At 52.5% G+C, this 15707-nt stretch overlaps 1 protein-coding gene across 3 annotated transcripts in view; it reads left to right on the forward strand.

The window, feature by feature from the left end:
* Positions 1 to 15707, forward strand: part of Prima1 (proline rich membrane anchor 1) — a 60218-nt gene that overhangs the window by 6567 nt on the left and 37944 nt on the right. For all 3 annotated transcript variants that reach the window (XR_005972425.1, XM_041633280.1, XM_041633279.1), the window contains exon 3: positions 436 to 571. Coding sequence is in view for 2 of the 3 variants with exons in the window: in XM_041633280.1 (XP_041489214.1) it covers positions 436 to 571 (136 nt within the window). In the remaining variant the exon portion in view is untranslated. The remainder of the gene's footprint in view (positions 1 to 435; positions 572 to 15707) is intronic.

Here is a 15707-nt window from a genome sequence, read left to right on the forward strand (position 1 = left end):
GGCCGCTGGGAGGGACCGGATGATTTGGTCGATGTGTTCCCCACAAACTACTCAGATGCTATCTAGAGAACATCAGGAGGTTATCCTGCCCCTTGATCATATGTGAAACAGACCAAGGCCCAGCCAGGTAGGTTCCCTTTCCAATATGGGGGACACTGTCCCTCACAGACACAGAAAGACTGAACGAGCTATTACTGGAAAGGTGAGGGTTTGACCTGTGCTGTCTCAAGGAGTAAGAAGCGGGTATGGGACTTAGACGATGGAGAAGGCGGCCACTCTCTGGGTATAGCCCCCTTTGACTCCTGTCTATTCTGCCTACTTTGGTCTTAATGAAGAATCCCAAGCTGTGGCCCGGAAGGGACTTGGGGCAGGCTCGGTTCAGCTTCTAGCTATCTCTTGGCCTCCTATGTCTCCTGGCTATGTTCGTATCTGCAGGTGACGCATGCTGAGCCCCAGAAGTCTTGTTCTAAGGTCACCGACAGCTGCCAACACATCTGCCAGTGCCGGCCCCCACCTCCTCTACCCCCTCCGCCTCCACCTCCACCACCTCCCAGACTACTATCCGCCCCAGGTAAGTGAAGGATCCTTCATTGGTTTTATTTGGGGGGAGGGGTTACTCTATATGTTTTCCTGTGCCCGGGGAAGGGCTGATGAACAAGATGAGACGGAGGACAGCTCTGTCTTCTTTGTAATTTTCCACTGGCCAAGCGGGAGGGAAGCCAAGGCCCAACTTTCCCCTGCAGTCTGCAGAATGCTATTCCCCCAGAATGCTCCTGCGAGATGGAGAAGGATGCCTCTCCATGGGTTAATCGGATAAAAGTCAATCTCCATTTGATAAGTGACCCAGCCTGGAATGTTCTGAAGGCCAGATCTTTAAAGGGGGCAGCTTCTGGGTACGATCTTAAATACCTCACCCACACAGTTTTCATTTTCAATTCCGATGCCTGCTTAAGGAGGCGGTTAGGCTAGCACCAAAGGCAAAGATCTGGGAGCCAAGATCCACTTCTGTCTTTTGGCCATTTGTACCCAACCTGCGGAAGCCTCTTGGGCTCGCCTCCTCCCTGGGTGGCTGCATCTCTGCACAATTCAATTGCCTGGTCACGCAAACAAAAGAGCATTTCTTTAGCTAGAAATGGCCTCGGCCCAGACTTCTGCACAGCTAAGTTTCCTGCTTCAGGTGGTGGTTCCTGGGGTCTCTAGAGGAGATTCTGAGCTGTAGATGGGTCCCTTCAGGTTTATCCTGTAGCGTGCCTATGATCATCTCTCCACTGAATGAATAACACTGAATGGTGTGTTTTGAATAACCGTGAGGAGGCTCCATCCCTGCCAGGCTGGGTGTCCAGCCTCTTGGTGCCTAGTTGGCAATACAATGTTCAGGGCCACCTTTGCAGTTTGTATGAATTCTTTCCTTTTTATGGGTACGCTGCAACCCTGTGCTTCTAGGAGTGTAACCCCAAATAACCTATTTGCCTCTCTCTTTACATCTATGAGTCAGAGCCTTTGGGGTGGGGCTTAGCATCCTGTTAGGTTACTCAGCTGCAGGTTTGAGTAAGAACCAAATCTCATCAGGTCCTCTGCTCTGGCCTCTTTTTATCCCTGGGCGCTCTCTGACTTGTTTATCCTGAGAGATCCCGTTTGCATGTGATAAGGGCAGCCTTTGGCACCTGTCCCTGGAGATGTCACCTTCCTTTCCTGAGACATCCTCTCTGCCCAGTCTCTGGCCCCCAGGCCCGAGTTCTGGGATCTAATAGCTCCACATGTTCAGCCAGAGTTCCTTCAAGTTCTTGTGATATTACACATCTGCCCTGGACACAGGGGAGGATTGCCTTGTCCTTTTGGGATAGCCCAGCTTTACAGATCGTATCGGCCACCAGGGTGGCCTATGAAAGTATGGGAATCGTTTGCCAGGGACACTGGACAATCCTGAGTCATTAGGTAAGGTTACACCTCTAAAATTCAAATTAGCCTTCCAGCTGTCTTCAACCTGGGGTGGGGACTGTGTTTCTTGCAAGTAGTGGCTGGGGAAGTGGATGAATTATTGCTATGTGACCCTCCATGCATGCAGAACCTGGTCTATAAAATAAATGGGACTGTCGTGGGTTGGTATTGAGGTTGTGTGGAGATTAGATCCAACAGACAACAGAAGTACGGCATGAACAAAGGCTGGGCAATCTGGCAGGTAGGACTGCGTGAGACCCATCTCGTGCTGTCTGAGACCCATCTCGTGCTGTCTGAGACCCTTCTCGTGCTGTGTGAGACCAGTCTCGGGCTGCGTGAGACCCATCTTGAGTATCACAGTCTTCAGTGGGGTTGTCTTAAAACGCTTCTGGCTGCCGTAAGACAATACCCAAGACTGGGTAGTTTATAAAGGGAAGAGCTCTGGGTCGGCTGGAACCTAAGCCCGGGAGCAACATCTGGTAAGAGCCTCCTGCTGGTTCCTGCCACGGTAGACCAAAGGGCAGGCGGGCATGTGCAGATGTGAGAAGAAAAAAGCTAGCCAGAGCAAACTGCTCTTGAGACCTGTCTGTTCCCAAGAGGACCCATCTAGTGTCACGAGGAAGACATTAATCCCTCTTTAAGGCGCCACCTCCACATGTCACTGTGTTGGCAGCCAACCAAATCTTAACATGAGTTTTCCTGGGGCATATGACATCTAAATCACAGCGGGATTTAAAAGTGGTGGCCTGTGGACCTCCAAAGCCTGGGGGAGCAAGCCATATCCCACCAGTTTCGCCAAATCCAAGTATCACCTCTTATTTGTCTGCATTTTTCTGTGTATATTCAGCCCTGTTTCCAGATGCTTTTATGAAGTCATAAGCCACTTGCTTAGATCAGACAAGCTGGGGCTTTGTCATGGCAATTGGAAGGCTTCTGAGAGAATCAGAAGGAACACGTTAAGTTGGTAGTGGTATCGTCACTTCAGATTGTGTGGTAGCTTCCTGTCACTGTAGCACAGTGCCTGAGAGAATCACCTCACTAACTGGAAAGAATTGTTCTGACGCAGAGGGTTCAGGGTAGGGTTGTTCGACCCCGGGCTTCGGATATGTGTGTCGGCAGCAGTCTATCATGGCGGAAGTGGATGGCGGAGGAGGCATGCCCATATTCTGGCAGCTAAGAAGGAAAGGGAGTGAGGAAAGGTCTGGGGTCACAGTATCCCCTTCAAGGTCACAGCCCTAATGACTTGACTTCTTCCTACTTGGCTCCACCTTCTAAATGTCCCATCTCTTCCCAGTTGTACTACAGTCTGGGCATCAAGCCTTCAACACGTGGCCCTCAGAGGGCATTCAGGATCCCAACTCTAAGAGCTTGAGTGTGTGTGAGCACTGCATGCTGTCTAACATCTACAGTACTGCAGGGACACAGGCCCATCTTTTGTGACGTGGCCTGGGCAGGAATGAGCCAACAGAGATGTTAGGCAGATAAATGGTGGATCTTTGCTCCCTCTGCCCAGAGACATCAACAGTTTCAGCACCCTGGACTGGGTGTTAGGGTTGATATGTCAGACAAGAATGCAAGGATATCTTGAGATTATTTGATGTTCAGAGGTCTCTGGCATGTGAAGCCAGGCTGGTTGCTGTAGAAAAGAGGGTTGGGAGCAGAGGGGATGCCATGTGGTCGAGGGGACAAAGCTGAGCTGTGGGCAGGAAGATGCTTTGGATGAGAAGAGAAGAGATGGTTGAAACAATAGCCGGATGCTTCGTTACAAGAGGCATGGCTCTTCTGTCTGTGATGGATTCTGATTGTGATTTTGATTGTGACAGCCCTCACCTGTCCTCTTCCACACCAACAGTCCCTTTCCTCCCTTCACACCTTTGTTGGTGCCCCAGTGAGTTTCATGATGGTTGCCTCTAGAAGCGCCGATGAGAGTTATTTCCAGGAGCATAAGCAACCTGCCAGTGGCTACACCACCAAAGAAAATGTCTCTTTCTCCCTCAACAAATTCTACCAATCCTAGGGGAAGAGTGGGACTTTGTGAGCTCTTTCCCCATCCTTAGCAAAATATTGACAAACCCAGTCTTGTGCGATAGTCATAGGTGCCACATCATGCCCAGAAGCCAGCATTCCACATCACTCTGCTCTTTCCTTCTCCACTTATGTTCCTTTTATCCCACTTGAGCATTGGAGGAAGTAGGTGACAGAAATGGTTCACTGAGGGCCAAGATTTAACACTTATTCTCATTGCAACAGAAAGGTTCTCCCCCGGGCACTGATATAAATACTTAGAAGGCACTTGTGTACATAAATCCATTCAGCAAAATGATAGCAGTAGCTTGTAGCTTCCTCATGATGGTCTATAACATGGGCTTCTGACCACGTGTACAGTACCAAACCCTATTTCCTTCTGGTGGAGCAGTCCTCAGTTCCAAGCAGAGAGTGGCTGGTTACCCCTATAACAGACACGCCACACTTACACCAGTGAGCACACCTTGCCTTGCCAGTTCAGTAGGGTAGCATGCAGGGTCCACAGCAAGTTAGAGTTTGATGACAATCCTTCCATGGCAAGGTAATACTTTGGCTGTGTCACTTTCATACACATGTGTCCTTATTACTTCGTCCCCACTGCCTTCTCTCTTCCTTTTCTCTCTCTCTTCCAATACTTCTGGAAGTGACTTATGCAATACAAAAGTTAGAGAAAAAGATGATAGCCCTTACTTAGCTCATGACTCAGAATGTTGCAATATTAGATCTGCGGTATCCATGAATTCAAATGATGCTGGTCTGGGATTCTCTTCTCTCTCTCCTGCCTTTCAGTCTTGGTCTCGCTCTCTATCCCTCTGCTATCCCTATGACTCTAAGCTCCAGGAGTCCCTCAACAGTACAGGTTCTTCATCTAGAAAATAGGCTTGTGGATCACCCTTGTCCCCACCAACACACACACACACACACACACACACACACACACACACACACACACGGAAAGATCATATAGTCCAGAAAGGGGATTCCCTGGTCATTCAAGTCAAGATAGAGTCCTTCAGGCCTCAGCTCTGACTGGTGCACAGAAAGCTTCTGGCTTACAAATCTTTAAAGGGGATCTTGCCTTAGAGATGGTCTAGCTTCATCCTGTGGAATGTCTGAGATGGTGTCTCCATCTTTTACCAGACAGGCAGGGAGGGAGACAGGACTTGAGGAGGACGCGAGGAAGGCATGAGGTTGAGGAAGGCTGACAGGACAAGGAGCAGCTGTCACAGGGGCACAAGGGGTGGGGACATGTGCCTGGGGTAGATAGCACAGGAAGAGAGACAACCCTTGGTGCAGACCCAGTGGAAGTAAGGATCGGAGGCTTTTGCGGGGACCCTTGGGTGGCCTCCGTGTGACCGAGCAGCCCTGCCCCATCCAAGAGCACTCAGCCACTTCCTTGTTGCTCAGGAAGACCCGCTTATCCCAGTTTCCCCAGTTTCCTGGACCCCAAAAAGTCTCCCGATGGGGAAACTGCTCGGCTGTGAGTCCCTGGCAAAGGCAAGGTGATTTTTAAAATTGTTTCCTGTCATGTTCTTTGGGGGGTTATTGATTGCATGTGGCTCTAGGGACAGGCCTGCCGTGTATTCTGTAGAGCCCAGCTCTGTGCCACTGTTGAAAGAGCCCTCACCTTTGCTGCCACTAGGAAGGCGTCTAGAAATAGCTCCTGTGACACAGAAGGTTCATGTGTGAGAGAGGAAGTGCATGAGCAAGTGGATGACTGAGTGGATGCGTTCATTTGTTGAGACAGTATGACAGTAAGTGTGTAGTTCAGGCTAGCCTCAAATTTGAGATCTTCCACGTCAACCTTCTGTGTGCTGGGGTTAACAGACATGTACCACCATGCCTGGCATGCCAGAGAAGATTCTTGAACAGCATGTTTATTTGCTGCCAACTTGTTCTTTGTGCTCTGCCCATAACCCTCACACACGGGACAAAGGGCAGCTGCCTAGGGCCTCACTCTTTCTGAATGTTAGTGAGCTGTAGTCACTGGGGACCCAAGGCAGGGTCCTTGGAAGCCCCTGAGAAGCTGTCTTAAGAAGATCCCTTGCTCAATAGGTCAGCATGGGCCTAACAACCCAAGCTGACCACTCATTTCCCTAGTCACAGGGGCACTGTGAGAAGCACAGCCCTATAGAATGACAGTCAAATCAAAGGGCTTTGGGGGCAACCAGACTCTTTTCCTCTGCGCTGTGACATCAGGCCAGCTGCAGGTCACCCTGGGCAAACCCCATGCCACCCCAAGTGGGGGGATCACAGATCTGTGACTCAGAGCCTGGCTTTCTTGCCCTGTGGACCTTTGCTCATTAACCATGTGAGTTGCTTGGGCTCCTGAGCTGCTGTGAACCAGGACAAGTAGCCGTCCATGTCATGTGTGGGTGGTCACATGGTCTCTAAAGTGAACTCCATGGAGAGCCTGGAGCCTGGTTACCACTCGGTAAGTGGCAGCTACTAAGTGCGAAGGCTGGGCTGGTGCAGTGTAAAGACTCTTGCTGCCAAGTCTGACAAGCTGAATTTGATCCCTGGGATCCACAAGGCAGAAAGAAAAAAAAATGGCTCCTACGAAATGTCCTCTGACCTCTGCATATCCATGGTCACATGCACACGCATGTGGATGCATGCATGCATGTGTGCGCACACACGCAAATGTAATAAAAGTTTTATGAAGGTTAATCTGGGATTGATTGCTCACACCTGCAATTCCGGCTCCTGGAAGGCACAAGCAGGAACATCAGAAGTTCAGGGTCATTTGACTATTGAGGGATTCAAGGCCAGATTGGGCTACATGAGATCCTGTCTCAAAAAGGACTTATGAAGGCTGACAGTTGTAGTCATCCCAGGCTGCTAACCATCAGACTGACGGTGGTCGAAACAGGAATCTGGAACCTGGCTGAGGATAAACTTGAGATGTAGTGGGCACGTAACCTTCCACAACTGTTAAGATTTCCCAAGTCTTCAACAGAGAGGAAGAAAGAGCTCTGAGACGGCATTCACATGCCTTCTAGAATAGTCCTTTCCAGCCTACGATCCCCTGAGTCAAGTTGGGGCCCCACCCTCCATGTTGAAATTTCTAGAAGGTGTTGGGGGACAATACCCAGACAAAGCCCATCGCAGCCACCAGAACGGAGAACCTGAGTTTGCTTTGTACAGGCCAGCTGTGGCCTGTTGTCCCTGCCTGTGACTCAGATCACCCAGGCCACGGGAGGAAGAACTGTGTACCAGCCCTAAAGGAAAAGCGTGCATACTCCCTCTAGGAGCCTGGCTCCAAGGTGGGTAGGCCGGAAATAGGAATGGCAGAGCAGAGGCGTGAGGCGGTGCGCCCACAGAGCCCCAAAACTTAAACACACGGGGACAGATTTTATTTCTGCATTTATTTTATTCTTACTAAAATCAGAAGAGAGGTTAAGTGACTCCCCAACATGGTAAAGCTGGGAATAGGGTTGTGTGGGTCCCTTATGCGCCAAGGGCCACGTATTAACAGAAAGATACCAGTTAAGCTGTGAAAGTTCTAGAATATTTTATTTTTGAGGCAGGATCTTACAGTGTAGGCAAGGTTGGCCTGGAGTGGTGGATCCTCCCCCCTCCAGTCTTCCAGGTAATGGATTTACATGTATGTGCCACCATGCTCAGCTAGAATGCCCCCCTACTTTGAACAGTAGAGAGAAACTGATATTTAGTCCCCCAGTCCCACAGGCAGGTGCTCTGCAGGCCCTCAAACACTCATTTGTAAACGGTGGCGCTATCCTTACTTTCTCTGAAAAGTTCAGCTCTTCAGAAGGGGCGAGCTGCTTGTTCCAGGCTGCGCAGCTGGAAGGGCCAGCCTGCCTCTGAGGGATTCACAGTGATGCATGCAGAACTCACCTCACCCCAGCCCTGTTCTGGTTCCATACGGCTAGAAAACAAGCTACCTCTGTAGATGACCCACAGGTGGGTTGTTACTTCCCTCCCCAGGTCACAGGGTCCACTCATCCCTCCAGGATGACCCCATGTGCCTTTTATGAAGTTGCAGTTAACTGCCTGGGGCTGGGCCGTTCCAAAGCCTTCCTCTCTCAGGTCTAGAAGTTGACAGTGGCTTCTGTCACTTATTGGTGGGGTCCTCAGCTGAGTCACCCTCCAGAGCACTGCACATGGTGTCACCATGTGGTCCAGGCTTCTTCACAACATGAAGGCCAAGTTGCAAGGTTGCAAGGTAGGCAGAAGCTGCATTCCTTTTGCCAGTGAGGCTGAGAAAGACAAAGAACACTGTGCCTGTTGTGTCCCGTTCCATAGCATCCAGTGACCAGAGCTGGCTCGTCAAGGAGTGGGGGTTAGACCTCACCTCTTAATGAAGAGGGTCAGAGAGCTTACTTACTTCCCCTTTTTCCTTTTCTTTGTGTGTGTGTGTGTGTGTGTGTGCGTGTGTGTGCGTGTGTGTGCGTGTGTGTGTGCGTGTGTGTGTGTGCGTGTGTGTGTGCGTGCGTGCCTGTGTGTGTGCGCGCGCGTGTGTGTGCGTGTATGTGTGTGCGTGTGTGTGCATGTGGGCGTGGGCGTGTGTGTGCATGTGCGCGCGCGCGTGTGTGTGCGTGTGCGTGCGTGTGTGCGTGTGCGTGTGTGTGTGTGCGCGTGCGTGTGCGCGCGTGCGTGCGCGTGCGTGTGCGTGTGTGTGTGTGTGTGTGTGTGTGTGCCTTTTACTTTTGCAATGCTAGAGATGGAGCCTTGCACATGCCAGGCAAATGACCTCACCCAGCTGCATCCCAAGCCCTTGTTTTGTTTTTTGTTTTGTTTTAGCCAGGCTCAGACTGTCTTGAAGTCTCTGTAGCCTAGGCTAGCCGTGACCATGTTTTTCCCGCCTCAGCCTTCCTAGTCTTAGTGCTGGCCTTATACCACAGTTATGTTTGGCAGCCACGCTGTTCTGTAGCAACATGGACATACAGGCACATGCTCTTCGGGTTTTCATTTTCCTTTATTGCAATCATCTCAGCTTTTAAATCTGTGATTGACTAATGCTTGGATCCTTGCCTAGATAGGCACAATTGCTGAGTATCTTGCTGGGTCCTTAGTGACAGCTCCAACTCTTTAGCCCATGGCTCTCAGTAGTTTATTTCCCAGATATACTTGTGGTATCTTCTGTGCACCAGGCATAGGCTGGGTTCTGAGACAGCAGTGACCAGGGTGGAAGGGTCCCCACAGTCATAGCACCTATGGTTGACTTTGTATGCCTGGAGGGGGGCGTAGCTGTGACAGAGAGTGGGAGACAGGTATAGTGCAGGAAAATGGAAGATAGTTTACGCTGTGCTCTGAAGGGGTACCAGGATGGTCCCTGACACCAGTGGACCTAAGAGCCCACTAAAGGAGAGTAGGAAGCTGAGAGGGTGGGAGGGAACAGCCTGCGCACGGTCCACATGATGGGCAAGAAAAGCCACTGTGGCTGCTGGCTGCAGATTGTGGAAGCAGGAGGGGCCTTAGGGGGCAGCAGTACAGGAGGCTGCATGGGCTTCACAGGTCAGAGCCTAGGGAAGGAGTTTGGATTTATACCTAAGTGCAGCAGGGAACCTCTAGATGGTAAGGTCTCAGATTTGCTTTTCGGAGATTGGTCCTGTGGAAGCAAGTAAGGGAGAAGGGAAGAATAGATGTTAGGGCACAGTGACGAGGCTGGTACTGCCAGAGATGGCAGTGATGGTGACTGTATTAGTCTAGGGGCAGGTGAGTGGTGGTGAGCTAACTTTGTCTGATTTGAGACCATTCTAGAAGTTGCAGGTCTGCTGGACCTGAAGAGGAGAGAGGATGCAGGGATGCTGGACCTGAGGAAGAGAGGGGATGCAGGGATGCTGGACCTGAGGAGGAAAGGGGATGCAGGTCTGCTGGACCTGAAGCGGAGAGAGGATGCAGAGATGCTGGACCTGAGGAGGAGAGGGGATGCAGGGATGCTGGACCTAAGGAAGAGAGGGGATGCAGGGCTGCTGGATCTGAAGAGGAGAGAGGATGCAGAGATGCTGGACCTGAGGAGGAGAGAGGATGCAGGGATGCTGGACCTGAGGAGGAGAGAGGATGCAGAGTGCTGGGCCTGAGGAAGAGAGGGAATGCAGGGATGCTGGGCCTGAGGAAGAGAGGGGATGCAGGGATGCTGGACCTGAGAGGAGAGAGGATGCAGGGATGCTGGGTCTGAGGAGGAAAGGGGATGCAGCGATGCTGGACCTGAGGAATAGAGAGGATGCAGGGATGCTGGGCCTGAGGAGGGAAGGGGATGCAGGTCTGCTGGACCTGAAGAGGAGAGAGGATGCAGGGATGCTGGGTCTGAGGAGGAGAGGGGATACAGGGCTGCTGGGTATGAAGAGGAGAGAGGATGCAGAGATGCTGGACCTGAGGAGGAGAGAGGATGCAGGGATGCTGGACCTGAGGAGGAGAGAGGATGCAGAGATGCTGGGCCTGAGGAAGAGAGGGAATGCAGGGATGCTGGGCCTGAGGAAGAGAGGGGATGCAGGGATGCTGTACCTGAGGAGAAGAGAGGATGCAGGGATGCTGGGCCTGAGGAGGAAAGGGGATGCAGGTCTGCTGGACCTGAAGAGGAGAGAGGATGCAGGGATGCTGGGTCTGAGGAGGAGAGGGGATACAGGGCTGCTGGGTCTGAAGAGGAGAGAGGATGCAGAGATGCTGGACTTGAGGAGGAGAGGGGATGCAGTGATGCTGGGCCTGAGGAGGAGGGGGGATGCAGGGTTGCTGGGTCTGAGGAAGAGAGCCGATGCACGGCTGCTGGGCCTGAGGAGGAGAAGGGATGCAGGGATGCTGGGCCTGAGGAGGAGAGGGGTTGCAGGGTTGCTGGGTCTGAGGAAGAGAGCCGATGCAGGGATGCTGGGCCTGAGAAGGAGAGGGGATGCAGGGATGCTGGGCCTGAGGAGGAGAGAGGATGCAGAGATGCTGGGCCTGAGGAAGAGAGGGGATGCAGGGATACTGGACCTGAGGAGAAGAGGGGATACAGAGATGCTGGACCTGAGAGGAGAGGGGATGCAGAGATGCTGGACCTGAGGAGGAGAGCCGATGCAGGGATGCTGGGCCTGAGAAGGAGAGGGGATGCAGGGATGCTGGGCCTGAGGAAGAGAGGGGATGCAGGGATGCTGGACCTGAGGAGAAGAGGGGATGCAGGGATGCTGGACCTGAGAGGAGAGGGGATGCAGGGATGCTGGACCTGAGGAGGAGAGAGGATGCAGGGATGCTGGGCCTGAGGAGGAGAGGGGATGTAGGTCTGCTGGGTCTCATGAGGAGAGAGGACGCTGAGATGCTGGACCTGAGGAGGAGAGGGGATGCAGGGATGCTGTGTCTGAAGAGGAGAGAGGATGCAGGGATGCTGGACCTGAGGAGGAGAGAGGATGCAGGGCTGCTGGGTCTGAAGAGGAGAGAGGATGCAGAGATGCTGGACCTGAGGAGGAGAGGGGATGCAGGGATGCTGGGCCTGAGGAGGAGGGGGGATGCAGGGTTGCTGGGTCTGAGGAAGAGAGCCGATGCACGGCTGCTGGGCCTGAGGAAGAGAAGGGATGCAGGGATGCTGGGCCTGAGGAGGAGAGGGGTTGCAGGGTTGCTGGGTCTGAGGAAGAGAGCCGATGCAGGGATGCTGGGCCTGAGAAGGAGAGGGGATGCAGGGATGCTGGGCCTGAGGAGGAGAGGGGATGCAGGGATGCTGGGCCTGAGGAAGAGAGGGGATGCAGGGATGCTGGACCTGAGGAGAAGAGGGGATGCAGGGATGCTGGACCTGAGAGGAGAGGGGATGCAGGGATGCTGGACCTGAGGAGGAGAGAGGATGCAGGGATGCTGGGCCTGAGGAGGAGAGGGGATGTAGGTCTGCTGGGTCTCATGAGGAGAGAGGACGCTGAGATGCTGGACCTGAGGAGGAGAGGGGATGCAGGGATGCTGTGTCTGAAGAGGAGAGAGGATGCAGGGATGCTGGACCTGAGGAGGAGAGAGGATGCAGGGCTGCTGGGTCTGAAGAGGAGAGAGGATGCAGAGATGCTGGACCTGAGGAGGAGAGGGGATGCAGGGATGCTGGGCCTGAGGAGGAGGGGGGATGCAGGGTTGCTGGGTCTGAGGAAGAGAGCCGATGCACGGCTGCTGGGCCTGAGGAGGAGAAGGGATGCAGGGATGCTGGGCCTGAGGAGGAGAGGGGTTGCAGGGTTGCTGGGTCTGAGGAAGAGAGCCGATGCAGGGATGCTGGGCCTGAGAAGGAGAGGGGATGCAGGGATGCTGGGCCTGAGGAGGAGAGAGGATGCAGAGATGCTGGGCCTGAGGAAGAGAGGGGATGCAGGGATGCTGAACCTGAGGAGGAGAGAGGATGCAGGGATGCTGGGCCTGAGGAGGAGAGGGGATGTAGGTCTGCTGGGTCTCATGAGGAGAGAGGACGCTGAGATGCTGGACCTGAGGAGGAGAGGGGATGCAGGGATGCTGTGTCTGAAGAGGAGAGAGGATGCAGGGATGCTGGACCTGAGGAGGAGAGAGGATGCTGGACCTGAGGAGGAAAGGGGATGCAGGGATGCTGGACCTGAGGAGGAGAGAGGATGCTGAGATGCTGGGCCTGAGAGGGGGAGGGGATGCAGGGATGCTGGGCCTGAAGGGGAGAGGGGATGCAGGGATCCTGGGCCCGAGAAGAAGGGAGGAGGCAGGACTTCTGGGCCTGAGGAGTCACTGAGTGAACCACTCACCACACCCTCTCCTTGCTTGCAATTTCACCGTAGCATGGTGATGACGATCAGGTGGGACCAAGGAGTAGTGACCCATTTTTTTTTTCTCCCCTGCTTCCATCTTAAGCACTGAATTCCTCAGCATTAATCCACGTTAAGCACTGGATTCCTCGGCATTAATCCAGGTTTATTGCCACGGAACCTCTAAAAGCAAAGTTTCGCATCACACACAAACCAGAGTTGTCATGGGTTATGATGAGTGTGAAGGGGTATGGTAGCTTGCTTTGGGGGTCACAAAGCTGGTGGGCACAGCAGGTAAAGTCACTCCCCATCACCTTGCCGTCCCCGAGGGATGCCAGGTTCCTGGTGGAGGCCCTGATGTTTCCCTTGGCCGGACATGGTGTTAGCACAGATGACTTGCAGGTGTCAGACCCCCTGGGTCTGTGGGACTTCTGTGTTGATGCAGAGTCGGCCTTCCCCAAGGCTGCAAAGTTAGATTCCTGGGACTTTTGCTGAGGGCATGGTTTTCATCTGGTCACTGATCCACATTCCTGGTCTTGGAGGTAAGACATGGAGGCCAGCTGGGCTCCAGCTGTATCCTGGTCACTCTGCCTCTCGGGGTTCCTGTTTTTTCCATCTCAGAGGTAGTTGTGGGAGATTAAAAAAAAAAAAAAACAACGAATGAGGGCCTGGCACTGCCCCTGGTGAGTGGCAACCTCCATTAAGTAGGGGTTTTGTCAGTGTGAACCTTACTTTAACAAATTCCTTACCTAAGTCAGCCTCTATTCCTCCATCTGTAAAATGGACCAGTTCTCTCATTCTACTGTACACCAAGCCCGGGGCATCCCCAGCATGGTGCTGCACCCAGACAAGGATCTGAGATCTTTAATAGCCTCCAGGGTTTCTGGTTATTAAATGGTTTTTTTAAACTGAATTTTCTTTTCCCTATTCAATAAAGGAATTATTTTAGTCTTCCATTCCTTAATTTGCATCTAGCAACTAAGAAAACATTACCAAGTTTTGTGTATATTGATTTACTGAGGAGATGGTTAGTCTGGACTTGTCTGGCTTTAGAATCACCCAGGAGACACACCTCCAGGTGTGTCTGTGTGGGCGTTTCCAGACAAGTTTAACTGACGAGTGTGGGTGACACCATTCAATGGGCTGGGCTCTTGGACTAAATAACAAGGGAAACCTGAGCTGAGCACCAACGTTCATCTCTCTCTGCATCCTGGCTGTGGTCATAACGTGATCAACCATGTCAAGCTTCTGATGCCGCTCCTTCTCCACCATGACATACTCTATCATCAAACCTGAAGCCCCCTTCCTTCTTTAAGTTGCTTCTTGTTAGGTCTCTCTCTCTCTCTCTCTCTCTCTCTCTCTCTCTCTCTCTCTCTCTCTGTGTGTGTGTGTGTGTGTGTGTGTGTGTGTGTGTGTGTGTGTCTGAGATCACAGGAAAAGTCACTAATCTTTGAACCTTGACTTGCACTTCTCTGGCACGCTGTAGGGTTACATCTCTGCCTGTGCAAGCCCCTTCCTCTAGGGGACTGCCTGAGCCCCAATTGCCTGAGCCCGGCTACCCATGTACCCTACACCAACCTTCCAAACATCGTAATCCCATCCTGTATGAGCTTGTTGTGGAACTGCCCAGGTGATTTATGAGTCAAGGTGGAGGAGGCACAAGGCCAGATGGATCTACACCCACAAGGGGAAAACTTGGGTGTGATGGGACTGAACTGGCTTCCCTCTGTCTCTGGCCTCGGGGCCATCGCTGTTCTAGGATATCCAATATTGGCTGTGTTGAAGTCACCGAGAGTCACCTTGGTAGAGTCTGCCTGAGTTTGGCTGAGTTGTTGCTCCTGCCTGGAGCTCTGTTCTACTTCCCAGGCCTGCGGGCCGTCTGCTAGCCCATTTTCTGGGTTCACTTTTCATCCAGTGGGACTCCTCAGGGAGGCTGCCCTCGCTGGAGTTATGTGACCCTAAACTGGTCTCCTCACTTTGTTGATCTCCTCTTCCAGATGTGAACCGAGAGCACATCTGCTGCTAAACGCTGAAAACCGCTGTGAAGATGAGGGAGCCAGCGATGAGTTAGGGGCCAGGCTCTGCCTGTGGTGATTCTTACAGCAGCTGTTTGCCCCCGTGTGTGTGTGTGTGTGTGTGTGTGTGTGTGTGTGTGTGTGTGTGTGTTTGTACACATGTGTGCTCGGTGAGTAGCTATGCATGTATAGAGTGCACATGCATGTGTATACATCTGCAGCCCAGAGGTCAACCTCAGGTGTTCTTTCTTGGGGGCCACACACTTTGCTTTTTGAGACAGGGTCTCTCTAGGCTGGAGCCCACCGCTAAAACTATGTGGGCTAGCCAACAAGCCCCAGGGATCCACCTGTCTCTGTGTCCTCAGAGCTGGCAGGACAAGTGAACACCAAATACTCTGACTTTTGTCAAGTGTGGGTCTTGGGGATCAATTTCAAGTCCTCATCCTTGGGTGTCAAGCACTGCACCGACTGAGCTGTCTCCCAATCTGTGTCGGCCATTGGTTTCTTCTAATCTGTAGGTTTGCTTGCTGGGTCTGCTCCCTGCCACTGTCTCTGCTCGGAGGGTCTTGCCAATGCTGCAGACGTGACCTACAGTAACAAGATGATGGGGGCCAGCCTCACATCCACGCTGTGCATCCCTGGGCTCAAGCACTGAATCCATCATTTCTTCCTTTGTTTCTCCTTTGAACTTATCTGATGAGGTGTAGGCACTGGGCAGCGACAAGCAGAGGCCATCATGAACCCTCTCCTTAATCAAGTTGTCCCATGTGTAGCCTTTGTTTCTTTGTGGATCCCAGAGCATAACGAACCATCCTCACAGAGGCCAGCAGACTGGCTCCCTGATTTCTTCTGTTCAACTCTCAAAGGGGAGAACATTTCCACAGGGTTCCCACTGGTAAATGAATCCAGTCCTGTTTTCCTTGAGACCTAAGGCCACCCTACACTTTGTTCACCAAACATCTGTTGAGCCCCATGTGCCAATAATACACACATCATACTCTGCGGTGTCTTGGAGGCATCGAGCCTGTGCCAAGGCTGGAAGCACTCTGTGTTTGCTGTGGCATCC

The sequence above is a fragment of the Microtus oregoni genome, unplaced genomic scaffold (assembly GCF_018167655.1).
Source record: "Microtus oregoni isolate MIOR12 unplaced genomic scaffold, Mior012 000043F_ref0000047, whole genome shotgun sequence".
NCBI lineage: Eukaryota > Metazoa > Chordata > Mammalia > Rodentia > Cricetidae > Microtus > Microtus oregoni.